Raw genomic sequence first — 14,513 nt, 5'->3', positions numbered from 1 at the left:
GGACCGGAATCAATCCTCCTAGGACTGGTTTCTGGCTATCAGCCGTCTTCAGCCAGGATAGCTTGACTCCAGTGGCGTAGTGAGCACGGGACCCACGTCTGGGCATACCCTTCCTACGTAGGGTGAACAGCAAAACACACAAGATGCCGGATTGAACCACCCTAAAAAGCATCATTTTCAGACCAAATACGGAACCTCTACCCCAGGGACTGCTGTCACGGTATCTTTCACCCGTAGGCAACAATGGCAAAGAAATGTGTCAATTAGGGCACACCATGCCACTCTACAGATGTCTGCTTGGGAAGTACCCCGAGCTTCCATCTTGGAGGCGCCATGGCTCTATTCCAGCACTCCTGGATACCCACTGGAGAGGGAGCTGGAGTCACGGCGGAAGCCAGGGCAATTGCTGACTCCATTGAGCAGCTCAGAGAGACCTTGGATAGAGACACATCTGGGAAAGTGTACCCGGGACCAATAGCCAGAAATGGGTGAATCAGTGCGAAACAACAATTCCAACAATTATTCCCCATTCTGTAGTGAATTCTAGTAGGCGTACTGCAGTAATCCTGGACCCAGAGGGTCTGTAACGTCCTAAAGGAGATGGGTTTCGAATATAAACTCTGCACTGGTAGAACTTCCAGTCGGGATGCTGTGGGAAAGCAGCTGTTCCACACAGCATGCACTATCTCTCTGTGAGTGTGAGGAATGAGAGAAGTGCCCCACCGGCCCCTAACTAGAGAGAGGCCTGCATAAACTCAGCTCTCTGACTTTTCTTTGGCTTTCTCTCGCTCTTTGTCTCGCCTGCCGGGTGCGGCTGAAAGATAGCAATGCAGCGTGGCCCATAGAACCTCAGAGGCACGCAGCAGATGAGAGCAAAGCCGTGTGATTGTAAGGGCATCTGGGATTTGTGGCGGATCAGACCTCGGAGTCATGCAAACACACTTTCTATTTCCTCTGCCCTGTGAAGTTTGTGTTTTCCGCTTGCAGACGCTGTTCGTTATCATCACAGCGAGCGGTGCATTTGTTTGAGCTGTGACTTTACTCGTATGTTTTGGCGAATAAAAAAGTGTACGGAAGGTCGACATTTTTAAATAGTTAGCAAATATTTGAAAACCTTTTTGCCTGCCAGAAGTAAGTGAGTTAGATTTTTATTTCAGTGGTCTTATAACTCCGTGATGAGGCAAAAATGTTTGCTTCCCTAACATAAGGGACAACACTATCCATGTGTGTCTCCTTCCAGTAATACCCTAGACAGCTGGCAAGTATTTCCTTGTCCTAGAACCAGCCGTGTCTCCTGCTGAAAGAAAGGCTCCCAAATGACTAAATACTAGCTACAACTCTTACTGTTAATCACTGGTTTTGATGGCAACAAATTAAAGGCTTAGATAGACGTCTGTCATCTGCAGGCGCCATGTTTGAATGATGTCTAAGATATTGTTCGAAGCAAAGAAGCAAAAGAACTTTTTATGACTGTTTCCACGGTGTGGGTGTTGCTTGACTTTTATCACACAACCTCCTTCCGTGGATGTGATTTACAGTATAGAAACTGCCTATAATCTGTTTATGAAAACATTTTCAAGTCAAGAAACACTGAGTCAAATGTAGCTGATGCAGCATGATTAATAGATGTAAGTTGCGCAGTTGCATACGTGATTTAGAGCACATGGTTCACTAAAGTAGTGATGTGTACTGTTTCATACAAGCCATTCACAAGTGCTTTCGAACTCGTTTTCTAAAGGCATTGTCCTCAAGCGCTTTTGTAACCCGCTTCGTGATTTTCACTCTTTTCTTTACAAAATGTAAAGAATTTCACTGTAAAAGAAAAGAAGCAGTAGTACCCACTTCCTATACAGAAAAACAAAATACCCTTCATATACCACACTAACATACGGAAGAGAAGAACACTGTCCCAAATGAAATAATTAGAAATGACACAAAATGATATAATAAAATATCTCATCAAATTGAAGCAGTGTCTAAGAAAGTAGGGATTCAGCATACAGCGGAAGTATGGCCTTCCAGTGATAGCAGCCCCTAGCCTTTGGCATCCCTGACACGACCCTTCTTAGCTCTGGTTACTGGGTTCAAGAAAGTAATGGCTACAACAGAAAGTAAACAGGACCTTAAGAAAGCTGTTAATTTACATTTGTTACCACTCTCTGCATTTTCCCTGCCCCTTCAACAAGCATTAGGAGACTGTTGTGTAGTCAGGGGTTAACTCGGTGGGTTCAAAAGGTGCATGATGGCATTTTAGCTAGATCTGGTATTTTGGAGAATCGACCTAAATGTATGAAAGGTTAGCAGCTTTCCTGAAGTCAATGTCCATTCCAAAATTGAGGCATTAATTTGAAATTATGGAAGTTGAACAAAGGCATTGCAGAACAGAAGCTGCTTTCCTCCTGTGCAGAGAATAAAGACTGCTCTTGATCCTGTCAACTCCTAGCTACCATAAAGAGAGATGCCTAGTAAACTGATCGGCCATCTGAGGCCTCAAAATGCAGTGTACAGGAGTACAGGGGTGCTTAGAAAATGGCTGTGGATTATAGCATGTGCAAAATAAAGGCTTGAACTTTCTACATCTTCTATTTGTGTTGGATTTGGTTTCAGATCAAGGATATGGACTGTGTTTGAAACGCTATAATAGCGAATGGATCAAAGTCACTATCTTGGAAGTGCACTGGTGTTATACTCCACATTGTTGTGATTTACTGACCTGACTTTTGTTGGGGAAAGGAGGTGTTATGTGTAAAATGGAATCGTGATTTGACTGATGAAAACTAACATTGATGTGCGAATCAATATAGCAAATCCACCGATTCTTTCTATCTAAGTGCTTAGAAAATAGGACTATCCGCCTGATTCATCAAGCTAAATTGCACTCGCAAAGGGCAAGATTCTCAGAATCTTGCCTTTTGCGAGTGCAATTTTTGCATTTTGGATTCATCATCCCAAATGCAAAATTCGCTATTTAAGAATTCACACATTTGCGAAGAATTGAATTTAAGGAATCTCTATTTGACATTCCTTAAATGCAATTCATGAAGCATTTGAAAATTGCGAAATTGCAATTTTGGACCTCTCGATAAATAGCAAAAACTTAGAAAAATGCATTTAAATGCATTTTTCTAAGGTGCATGTTACACACACACATGTCCTTTGGACATGTGTGTGCGCAACACCAATGTAGATTACATTTCAGGGGTGCTACAGGGTGTCCTTTGGACACCCCTGCACCCTTGAAATCGCATCCTTATTTGCGATTAGCTAATTGCTAATCGCAAATAAGGAATAACTCCCCATGCATTCCTATGGGCCTATTCCTTATTAGCGATTAGCAATTAGCTAATCGCAAATAAGGAACATGTAGGAATCGCAATATTTATTGCAATTCCTACATGAATCCCGTTTTGCAAGTCCTTAATAGCGATTCGTTATGAATCGCTATTAGGGGCTCGCAAAACGGGAGAATGATGAATCATGCTGTATGTCCCTCACCAAGAAGGCAGCCTCATTGAATGCCAGTCACCAATCAACAAGTACCTGTAGTTAGATTATTTATTTATAAAGTTTTATATAGCGCGAACAAGAACCCAAAGGTTATCAGAGTGCTTTACAAAAGGGTGTAAGGAAGGTCAAAAACACAAAATCTACATCAAGTAAGAATACACATCATGAATAACCGCATGATTCACAGAGACTGACACAACCATGCCGGGCACTTAATATTGCGTGTTGAGTTGGCACTCGAATATTTAAAGAGATAAATTAGTTGGAGCATTGCAGAATGCTCAATCAAGTATGACACATTTCTAACACTGAATTGCCAAATTTGAGATTTACCCAGTTTCTTGGGACGAACTATTTCGAGGTGGGATATATACGAATGAGTATTAGGAAGGTAGCACATCACTAGACCCAGAAAATGCTTTCTCTCGTGCTGAATTAGTTACACATGGTGCGCTTCCTTTATTCCACATCTGAGGAGCTTTACATCATAAATGAGCTCACCTTGCATTGCGTGGTGCATAAATATAATAAATCAACCAGTTATAAAAATGTGCAGTGGTACTGAGTGACAAAAATATTAACATACAATCTTTATTACACACTCTCTATGGTGGCCAGGCACAAAATATTTTATTAAAGTTTGTACTTTTAGATGTTCCTAAATTGGTATTTTTTTATGGTTTGAAAACAATGTTTCTGAAGATGCTGATGTCTTTGTTTAGCTACCACAAGTTGTTACTTTTGTTTCACTGCATTTGCTTGATTAACGCAGAAACTTTCTGAGGTTTTTGCATTTTCCTTGCTGATCTATTTCTTTTTATGTTGGTAGCACCAATCGCTTACCAGGGAGTTTGACTCTGATTCTCTCAGACATTACAGTTGGACAGCAGACACCATGGACAATGTGAACCTTGTCTCGAGTCCGGTACATTCGGGGTAAGCCATGTAAACATTTTCATTATTTATTTAGCTGATAATATCATGGTACTTTCTAACTCGTATTAGTGCATGGGGTACGTATAAATAAATCAGGAGATATAAAAGAGAGACTATCTACGAAGCACTTGCATTATTTGAACAGAGTAGAAGTGATTGCAGACTCTTAAAAGAATGGAATTAGACACAGACTTTGATAGGAATGGAAATAAGCTATAGGATGTGTACAGAAAGCAGATGCAAATTAGCCTCCAATACAGTTTGTTTTAAAACATTTGTCTGTTTTGCTGGGTTACACAACAATCCAGTCTATTTGGAAAGTATAGCGACTGAATATGACAAATACTTTGTGGTTAGACCAAGCAAAGAATCATTATTCTGGTTGTTCAATGTTATTTCCTTATTTAAATGATAATACTCCAGAATATCACCCAGGCTACTTTGCAGCGCAAGGAAGTGTAAAACAGCGAAGAACAATTCAGGGAATAATAGCTCACGAATTGCTACTCAAGAAGTATAATGGAAAGAGCTTTGGAGCTAATAAAAGTGAACTAGTACAAGAACGAAGGACCCGGCTAAAAGCAATAGGTGTTGAGAATTTCAGTAGTTTTTTAAATAGATATTAGGTTTCTGTGAAAAGCCTTAACTTGAGTGTTTTTTCAAAGGATGGTACATCGTGTAGGCCTCTCCGGTAAGAATTGAAGGACATCCACAGAACTATGCCCAGAACTCCGTTTTTCCCCAGGTGTCTATCTTATGTATTTGAAAATATTTATTAGAGTTGGCCTACAAGGTCTGAAGATATGTCCCGGTGTGTGACTTGATCAATTGTGTGGTCAATTAGCAACGGTAGAAAGGAGTAACACAAGATGGATGTGAGCACTGTAAACATTACTTTCGCTTCTTGCTTCTGAATTCCAGAATTTCTGAATTGTTTTATTAGGAGACTGTATTGTTATAGTCTGGTCTTGATATTAGGAGAGCTCTAGTGAGTTTGATCGTATGCTTCAATTGGCAGTAACACAAATACCCCTATATCTTTCTCAGTGTCATGAGTTGGAGCATGGCATTCCACACATCGGAAACCACGCCCCACAAACCCAGGCTTTCTACACTTATTTTATTTATTTGAAAGGTTTTATATAGCGCTGGCTAGACCCGGAGGTATCGGAGCGCTTTACATGAGTATCAGACCATAGTTGCAGGTTACATCGTTACAAAGGTTACACAGTTATTAGAGTATGGCTACATAGTTACATGTTCGGTCGAGACAAACAATAAGAGCATATGTGTAAAGGAAAAAGCAGGCAAGGGAGGATCTATAAGTTACTAACTTATCTATTTAATGGTGCAAAAGCCAGCATTGGCTTCATGCATATATTTCCTTCTGGAATTTATGGTTACAGCTCATGCAAATATTTTTGCACTTGCACGTTATTGTTGGTACTGAATACATATATTAATTTAGTTACTGTTAAAAATCAGCCATCTGGGATCATCAATACCACCATTGGTTTCTTCAAAGTAGTACCATTTGTCCACTCGAGGTAATTTGTACGTTGTCTTAGTAGTCCTATAAGAAAATGCATGTCTGGCGGGCTGTTCACGATGGTGCCTTTCAAAAAGGTACCACAATGGGAATGTCAAAGCCCATTCCTCCAAACGGCATGGACTCTGAAGTCCATGCCATGCAGGAAAGGGGGGTGCATGCAGGGGGCACAACATATGCCCCCTGCATGCATCCCATGAGCCTGAGGTACCTACAGGGCCCCCTTTGTTTCTTCCGCCCCACCCTTTTCAATGCAGTCTCACCACCGTGGTTAGGGTTGCAGTGAGGAAACCTGTAATATGCTTGGCGGTGCCACTGAGGCACGGCCTCAAGACCTCCAAGCAGGAGCCAGGGAACATGGATCCCTGACAGCTGCGGCGGTCCTCTCAGGGTCCGACCGCCGTACTCTTAACACAGCTGTTGGACCACTGGTGCAGCAGTCCCCGACTGCCACTGCACCTCCGCCATGAGTTTGGCAGTCCTATGGATAGGGATAGGTAGACAATACCCTCAAATTTGGGGGTTGTAGGAGTGAGAGGAAAGATATTTCCACTGCTGAGAAACAAAATAAAAGCTTGCCATGCGGGTGCTCCTATGCAGCATATTCCGGCATGTGACCGTCACAGTTCCTGGTGTCCACCCTGGAGTCCATTGTGAATTCCATTGTAGACCGGAATCTACTTCAAAAGTCGGCATAATCGGCATAATCGGAGTGCATTTCCGATTATGTTTTGTGAGTAATTATTATGTTCAAGAGAGCGAATGCCATCCTTTTTGGGTCTCGCTGGTAATGCATCCGCAAGGATGCATGTGTCCAGCTGGAGACGTATAGTGATCAGTCTGGGGGGAAGGAGGACAAGAGGGTGTACGAGCTTTTTCTCCTGGATTCGTGTGCGCGAACGCGCACGTTCCGTCCTGCGCCGCGCGCCGTGCACTTCTCTCCCATACTCCCAGCCTAACGCGCATGCATGCACACACGCGCGCACACGCACTTACACAGACACGCAGGCACCCAGACAGGCAACCCCCCCCCCCACAGTCTCACACACACACGCATACACACAGACTCCAAGACACACACACACGCACGCACGCTCACACACAGACACAGCCCGCCGCCGCACGCGCGCGCACACACACACATGTCCCCCGCCCTCGCAGCCCAGCAAGAAAGCGAAGCCCCACTCACCGGCAGCAGGACTCTTCCTCCCTTCTTCGGCACCGGGGCGCAGGGTAGGCTCCTGCCTGCTCCGGTGCTCCAAACAATCGCGGCTCTTCCGTGGGAGGCGGGGTAGGCTCCCGCCCTCCTACTTCCTGTTTCCGGTTATCCCGCCCGGCCTGCCTGACTTCCTGGTCGCAGGCCGGCGGCGTTGCGTGGACTTGGTGGAGTCGAGCAATGTAATCTGTAACTCCATGTGGGGCCTTCACTTGGGGAATTCTCACCAATCTTCACTTTTTCTATTCCACTACATCCACTGATGCTACTTATAAAGCTTACTCTCTGTGCTTTACCAAGAAGCTTGTTCCTTTATTTTTCAAATGTTTCCTTTTTTAGATGCTTCCGTTGCGCTTCTGGTTTTATTTTCCCGGACTTCCTCTGGGCTGGATCTGAGTGCACGGCACTTGTGAGGCTGCTAGGCCCGACCCCACAGTTCTATTTCACTCCCCCTTTATGCCGGTGAGGAGAACCCGTTGTCTTCTGCGGCCTGGGGTCAAAGGGCACCTGTTGCTTGCAGGGGGGACCAGATCGGGATACTGTGAACGTACGAACTGCCCTGTCGGTGGGCGTGGCTGAGGCATAGTGGCGGCGAAGACGAAATTCTACCCCGGGTGTTAAATATTTCTGCAGATGGAGCGGCAGCAGCAGGGCGGGTTGGAGCCCCCGTGTTAACATGCTGCGGCCGAAATTATGATCTTTTTGTGTCTGTTCGGATCCCCAAGTGGCAGCAGGTGAGTGGAACTTTCTTAAAAGTGAAAATAATGTTAATAATTCATTGAATTAGATCGTATACGGGGTTCTGTCGCCACGACTATGGACCAAGTATGGTCCCCTATTTTTTAAATTTATTTTAAATAGTGTTTTTCACCTGCACTGTTACGCAGCTTTATCCATTACCGCCTCGCTTTGGTGCGCGCTGCTGCCGCTGCTCCACGCACTAGACATGCTTTGCTACTGGTGAACTGGAACTTTAATGCTTAAAACTGCAAGTCCCACAGTGCAACTGGCGTGAGCTATTCACACTTGATGTGGGGTGTCTCGGTATTTCTGGCAATGTAATTCCGGCTGTAAAGAGCAACAGAGAAGTATCCAGGAGCCTGTGAAGGAAACAACTTTCAACGTAGCCTTAGTAAAACTCTTAACTACATATATATATATTTTTGCATTTTATTTTTATTCACATAGCCTCACAATTCTGGGTACAGAGAAGCTGTAATTTATTACACCACTAGGGCTAGCTGCCCTGCCAGGATCCGAGATTCACGTCCTTAAAGTTCTCGATTTATTTCCAGAGTTTCATTATCATTGCTGTGAAATGGTTTTCCAGCATAATTCCCATTCCCCCATCGCCTTAACACAAATTCTGACCCATGTTGGATTCCATGCATGTTTGTTTGTGGTGGGCGTGCCTCAGTACATACTAGCACAATGCGGTGAGTTATTAATCTATGCACACTGCAAAAGTCTTCGAGCACGTGCTCGGGTGTAGAGGGCATGCGTGTGCGTGGTGGCGGGTCAAGGTGGCAGAGTAAATGAGGGTGTTTGCAGTCTTTCTGTGAGGTGCCAGGTGAGACAGGGACCCCTGGAGCAATGTAATCTGTAACTCCATGTGGGGCCTTCACTTGGGGAATTCTCACCAATCTTCACTTTTTCTATTCCACTACATCCACTGATGCTACTTATAAAGCTTACTCTCTGTGCTTTACCAAGAAGCTTGTTCCTTTATTTTTCAAATGTTTCCTTTTTTAGATGCTTCCGTTGCGCTTCTGGGATGCCATCTAAGTCATGTAAATACAAAACATATTGCATTACAAATGCTATAGGTATCACATTTGCGAAAGTTATAACTATTGGCATTGTAAATGACAAAGCTATTAATTTAGCTATTAAAAAAAAAAAACATAAATAAAAACTTTGCCATTTACAATACCAATAGCTCAAACTTTCCTAATGCGAGACCCATTGCATTGCAAATGCTTGTTGCTTTATGTCAATCATTAGAACTGAATGTTAAAAATAACAGTTGGCATACATTATTCTTTCCTTTGTTATTATTTGCTGACCGTTGCTCATGATTTATCTGACAGAAGTATGTATTTTCCGTTTACTTGTCTTATTCTTACTATTGTGCATTACTTTGCAGCTATTTCTCTCCACTTCCCCAGTATGATGCAAGGTGATCAGTCTTAACTTTGTATGGAATCTAACTTAGTGTGCATTATTTTTAGCTATTAATCCTTAGTCAATGCCTATACAGCTTTTTGTTTTACAATTACCTATTGACGTGTCTCGACGAATTGTTATTTTTATTTTGCTGTGATTTGTCCAGATGTCGCTTCTTAGCACGTCCTTCAAGGAAGAAGTGGATACATTTTAAGCTTTAGCCAAAGTTTTCAAATATGCCAAACGACTTATGATTTGTGTTTACTAATGATGCATGGTGTGTTCTATTAAATTTCCTTTGCAGAATGCTTTGCTAATAGTTCGATGTTTGGTACCTTTCCCAGGGTTGGTGATATAGAAACTTGGCTGTGCAGCAGAGTTGCATAATAAATTTAGTTATTTCATTGTTTTATATAGTGCGCCAAAACCCTTGACAGGGGCAGAGCACAATGAGTTGTCTCATTCATGCAGAGGTGAGCATTAAAAGTAAATAAAGATGCATGCAGCAAACAATTGCTGTAAGCGCAGTGCAGAGACAACTAACGCGGCGATTGAGGCTGCTGGCGTGTTACGGCGCTGTAGCTGGATTTTAAACCTTTTCTAACAGCTGATTACTAGCTTCATTGTTTTAAATTGTGAAATTGTTATTTCAGCGCTAACGCGCATTTGTGCATTTGTGTTCTGCAAACTATTGGGCTGGGGCTTATCTTACCTGTCTCCTCTGCTCTGGACCCCGTTCCGCCCCGGCATTGTGCCGTTTGCGCGGAGGGTCGCAACATCGAGCACCAATTCCTGCCCTACTCCACTTCCGCCCTGCCTCTCCATTGCGCAGGTCAGCGGTCTAGTGGCTGCTGTCCTGAGCCTATATCTAGCGCATTATCTCCATTACAACTCAACTAACGCGGCGATTGAGGCTGCTGGCGTGTTACGGCGCTGTAGCTGGATTTTAAACCTTTTCTAACAGCTGATTACTAGCTTCATTGTTTTAAATTGTGAAATTGTTATTTCAGCGCTATCGCGCATTTGTGCATTTGTGTTCTGCAAACTATTGGGCTGGGGCTTATCTTACCTGTCTCCTCTGCTCTGGACCCCGTTCCGCCCCGGCATTGTGCCGTTTGCGCGGAGGGTCGCAACATCGAGCACCACTTCCTGCCCTACTCCACTTCCGCCCTGCCTCTCCATCGTGCAGGTCAGCGGTCTAGTGGCTCACTTCCCTTTTGGTTAAAATGGCGACCTGGCGGAAGCGCAGCGGGAGCGCCGACTTCGCGCCGAAGTTGCGCCAAAGTTGAGCCCGTCTGCGCCCGTCCGCGGCCGACCGGGGCCTGGGGCTAACCCTAATACCCATTTTATCATATATTCCTCTTCAGACCTCTTATCGCTTCGGCGTCCTTACTCCTTACCAGCTCACACTTTACAGGCTGTATTAAACTGTGGTATCTCTGCCCCCCCCCCCCAACGCTTTCAACCCTGTGACTGCGACTCCATGTTCTGTGCCAAAATCCCCTCGTCATAATCCCATCTTCGCTGAGGGGTTCGCCACTGTCTGTGATATACCTCAATACGCGGTCTTTGGTGAAACACCAGCTGGAAATCTTTCAATTGCTGGATGACAGGTCGGTGGACATTCTCCTTTTGTCAGAAACTTGGCTGACTGAAGACTCTGTCCCTGACATTCTTGCCGCCATTCCTGTCGGCTATTATATCCTGCAGGCCAATCGACTCGCAGGACAAGCCGGAGGGGGTGTGGCTGCTATCATCCGTTCCCAGTATGTCTTCACCACTTTGGTTTGTGCAGTGATCCCCAGAACTGAGAGTCTTATTGTTAAATTTATGTCCCCTAGGTCTTCCTTTGTAGTTGTTCTAATTTATCGACCCCCTGACCTTATGTCTTCTTTTCCCCGGTTGTTTGGCGATCTTATCTCCCAACTCACTATTAACAATGCTAGGGTCATGATCATAGGTGACTTTAATTATTGGCCCTCTGATCCCCGGGAAAGTCATCTTTCAGAGGAATTTTCTAACCTCTTATCAGGCCTGAACTACCGTCAACATATTACAAGTCCCACTCACTGGAAAGGTCACATCTTGGATCAGGTGTGGACAATTAACCTTGATATTTCACTCCCTATTGTGACCCCATGCACTTGGTCTGATCACCATCTTATCTCTTTTGTTCTTAATTTAGCTATTCCTTCCCGCCCTCCCCTCTCGACCAATTTTTCTGCCCGTAATTGGAAAAATGCCAATTTAGTGGAATTTCACTCCATATTGGCCTCTACAATCCCTCCGCTTTCCACTCAGGTTTCTCACCAGGCCTTCCTCCTGGATCAATGGCTACTATCTGCCTGTAACACCATCGCTCCCTTGAAAATCATCAAGACCAGGCGCCCTCATGACGCCCAGCGATGGTTCACTGACCAGCTGAAGGCGGATAAATTAGCCCTGCGCCAGGCGGAGCGCCGCTGGAGGCGTAACTATGACCCCCAGTTTAAAATAGACTTTGTTGATTGTCTGAAAGCTTACAAAAAATCAATCTTATCGGCCAAAACTTCCTATTTCTCCCAAAAAATCTTGGAATCCGCCTCTAAAGCAAAAGACATTTTTGCCATTGTGAATGAGCTTTCCTTACCAGACCGAGTTACCCCTCAACCCCAACATTCTCAACCTTTGTGTGACTCATTAAATGTTTTTTTATGGACAAAATTACTATCATTAAAAGCAATATTCCTTTGCCCTCATCTCCCCATCCCCCCCCTTACCTCCCAGTAACCCTTGCTGCCTGGATGTTTTTCCCCCAATCTCCTTAGCTGAGTTCTGTTCGCTCCTGTGTAAAGTGAACTCTGGCTCCCCTATTGATCGTTGTCCTTCTCAGATCCTCAGGGAAGTTTTTCTGGCCTGTCCTGGTCCCCCCCTGGCCCTACTTAATAACTCATTGGCTACTGGGGTGGTTCCAGACTCTTTCAAAAGGGCTGTGGTGACACCTATCTTAAAGAAGTCCAATGCTGATCCAACGATTTTGAGTAATTATAGACCTATTTCTCTCCTCCCCTATTTGAGGAAAATCTTGGAAACTTATGTCACCCGCTGCCTCAGTGCCTTTATTGAGTCTTCATCCTTCCTGGAGGCCCAGCAAGCTGGGTTCCGCCCTCTCCATTCTACCGAGTCTGTCATCGTGGCGGTCATGGACACCCTTAGAAGGGGTGCCGATAACATCTCCTCCCAGGCTCTTGTCCTGTTGGACCTGTCGGCGGCTTTTGACACGGTCGATCATGCTATTTTGATCGACCGTGTCAGGAACGCCGGCATTCGGGGCCTGGCCTTGGAATGGGATTCGGTCCTTCCTGGAAGGCCGTTTCCAGGCAGTGCATTTGTCTACCTTTTCTGCCTCTTACCTTCCTTTGTCTTGCGGGGTCCCCCAGGGCCCCGCCTTATCTCCTTTATTATTTAATTTATACATGCAACCGTTGATTTTTTTCCCTGCATAATTCTACTGTTGGCGAACAAAGCGATACAAAAGGGGATGATGGACGGAGCGTTTGGAAAACTCAAACACTCACCCCCAGTCAACTGATCTGGGTTTAATCCATCATCATTCTTTAGTTCACTCAGCCACCCCAGTTCAGACATGGCTATATGCAAATCAGTCTGACCCTGTGCCTTATGGGAACAGTCCAGCCCGAACTGCCAAGCCATGTCTTCCCTGGACCGGAAACAAGCATCCTGGGACCGGTTTCGGATTCATAATCCTCATCAGCCAGGCTATCTTGAATCCAGTGGCCAAGTGAACAAGGGACTCACGTCTGAGCATACCCTGCCACACTTAGGGCGAACAAAGCGATACAAAAGGGGATGATGGACGGAGCGTTTGGAAAACTCAAACACTCACCCCCAGTCAACTGATCTGGGTTTAATCCATCACCATTCTTTAGTTCACTCAGCCACCCCAGTTCAGACATGGCTATATGCAAATCAGTCTGACCCTGTGCCTTATGGGAACAGTCCAGCCCGAACTGCCAAGCCATGTCTTCCCTGGACCGGAAACAAGCATCCTGGGACCGGTTTCGGATTCATAATCCTCATCAGCCAGGCTATCTTGAATACAGTGGCCAAGTGAACAAGGGACTCACGTCTGAGCATACCCTGCCACACTTAGGGCGAACAAAGCGATACAAAAGGGGATGATGGACGGAGCGTTTGGAAAACTCAAACACTCACCCCCAGTCAACTGATCTGGGTTTAATCCATCACCATTCTTTAGTTCACTCAGCCACCCCAGTTCAGACATGGCTATATGCAAATCAGTCTGACCCTGTGCCTTATGGGAACAGTCCAGCCCGAACTGCCAAGCCATGTCTTCCCTGGACCGGAAACAAGCATCCTGGGACCGGTTTCGGATTCATAATCCTCATCAGCCAGGCTATCTTGAATCCAGTGGCCAAGTGAACAAGGGACTCACGTCTGAGCATACCCTGCCACACTTAGGGCGAACAAAGCGATACAAAAGGGGATGATGGACGGAGCGTTTGGAAAACTCAAACACTCACCCCCAGTCAACTGATCTGGGTTTAATCCATCACCATTCTTTAGTTCACTCAGCCACCCCAGTTCAGACATGGCTATATGCAAATCAGTCTGACCCTGTGCCTTATGGGAACAGTCCAGCCCGAACTGCCAAGCCATGTCTTCCCTGGACCGGAAACAAGCATCCTGGGACCGGTTTCGGATTCATAATCCTCATCACCAAGGCTATCTTGAATCCAGTGGCCAAGTGAACAAGGGACTCACGTCTGAGCATACCCTGCCACACTTAGGGCGAACAAAGCGATACAAAAGGGGATGATGGACGGAGCGTTTGGAAAACTCAAACACTCACCCCCAGTCAACTGATCTGGGTTTAATCCATCACCATTCTTTAGTTCACTCAGCCACCCCAGTTCAGACATGGCTATATGCAAATCAGTCTGACCCTGTGCCTTATGGGAACAGTCCAGCCCGAACTGCCAAGCCATGTCTTCCCTGGACCGGAAACAAGCATCCTGGGACCGGTTTCGGATTCATAATCCTCATCAGCCAGGCTATCTTGAATCCAGTGGCCAAGTGAACAAGGGACTCACGTCTGAGCATACCCTGCCACACTTA

General features: G+C 45.2%; 1 protein-coding gene across 32 annotated transcripts in view; it reads left to right on the top strand.

Annotated features, from left to right (window-relative positions):
- The window catches only part of ANK3 (ankyrin 3), a 1,924,186-nt gene that overhangs the window by 1,636,218 nt on the left and 273,455 nt on the right, over positions 1–14,513 (top strand). For 22 of the 32 annotated variants that reach the window (XM_078642672.1, XM_078642674.1, XM_078642668.1 and 19 more), the window contains one exon: positions 4,337–4,443. In XM_078642672.1, coding sequence (XP_078498798.1) covers positions 4,337–4,443 — 107 coding nt within the window. Of the gene's footprint in view, positions 1–4,336; positions 4,444–9,354; positions 9,388–14,513 lie in introns of all 32 variants that reach the window. The other 10 variants (XM_078642664.1, XM_078642661.1, XM_078642650.1 and 7 more) reach the window with 1 other exon arrangement.

Source organism: Lissotriton helveticus, chromosome 5_1, assembly GCF_964261635.1.
Source record: "Lissotriton helveticus chromosome 5_1, aLisHel1.1, whole genome shotgun sequence".
Lineage (NCBI taxonomy): Eukaryota > Metazoa > Chordata > Amphibia > Caudata > Salamandridae > Lissotriton > Lissotriton helveticus.
The sequence above is the reverse complement of the archived record's forward strand: the minus strand, read 5'-3'. Positions and strand labels throughout refer to the sequence as shown.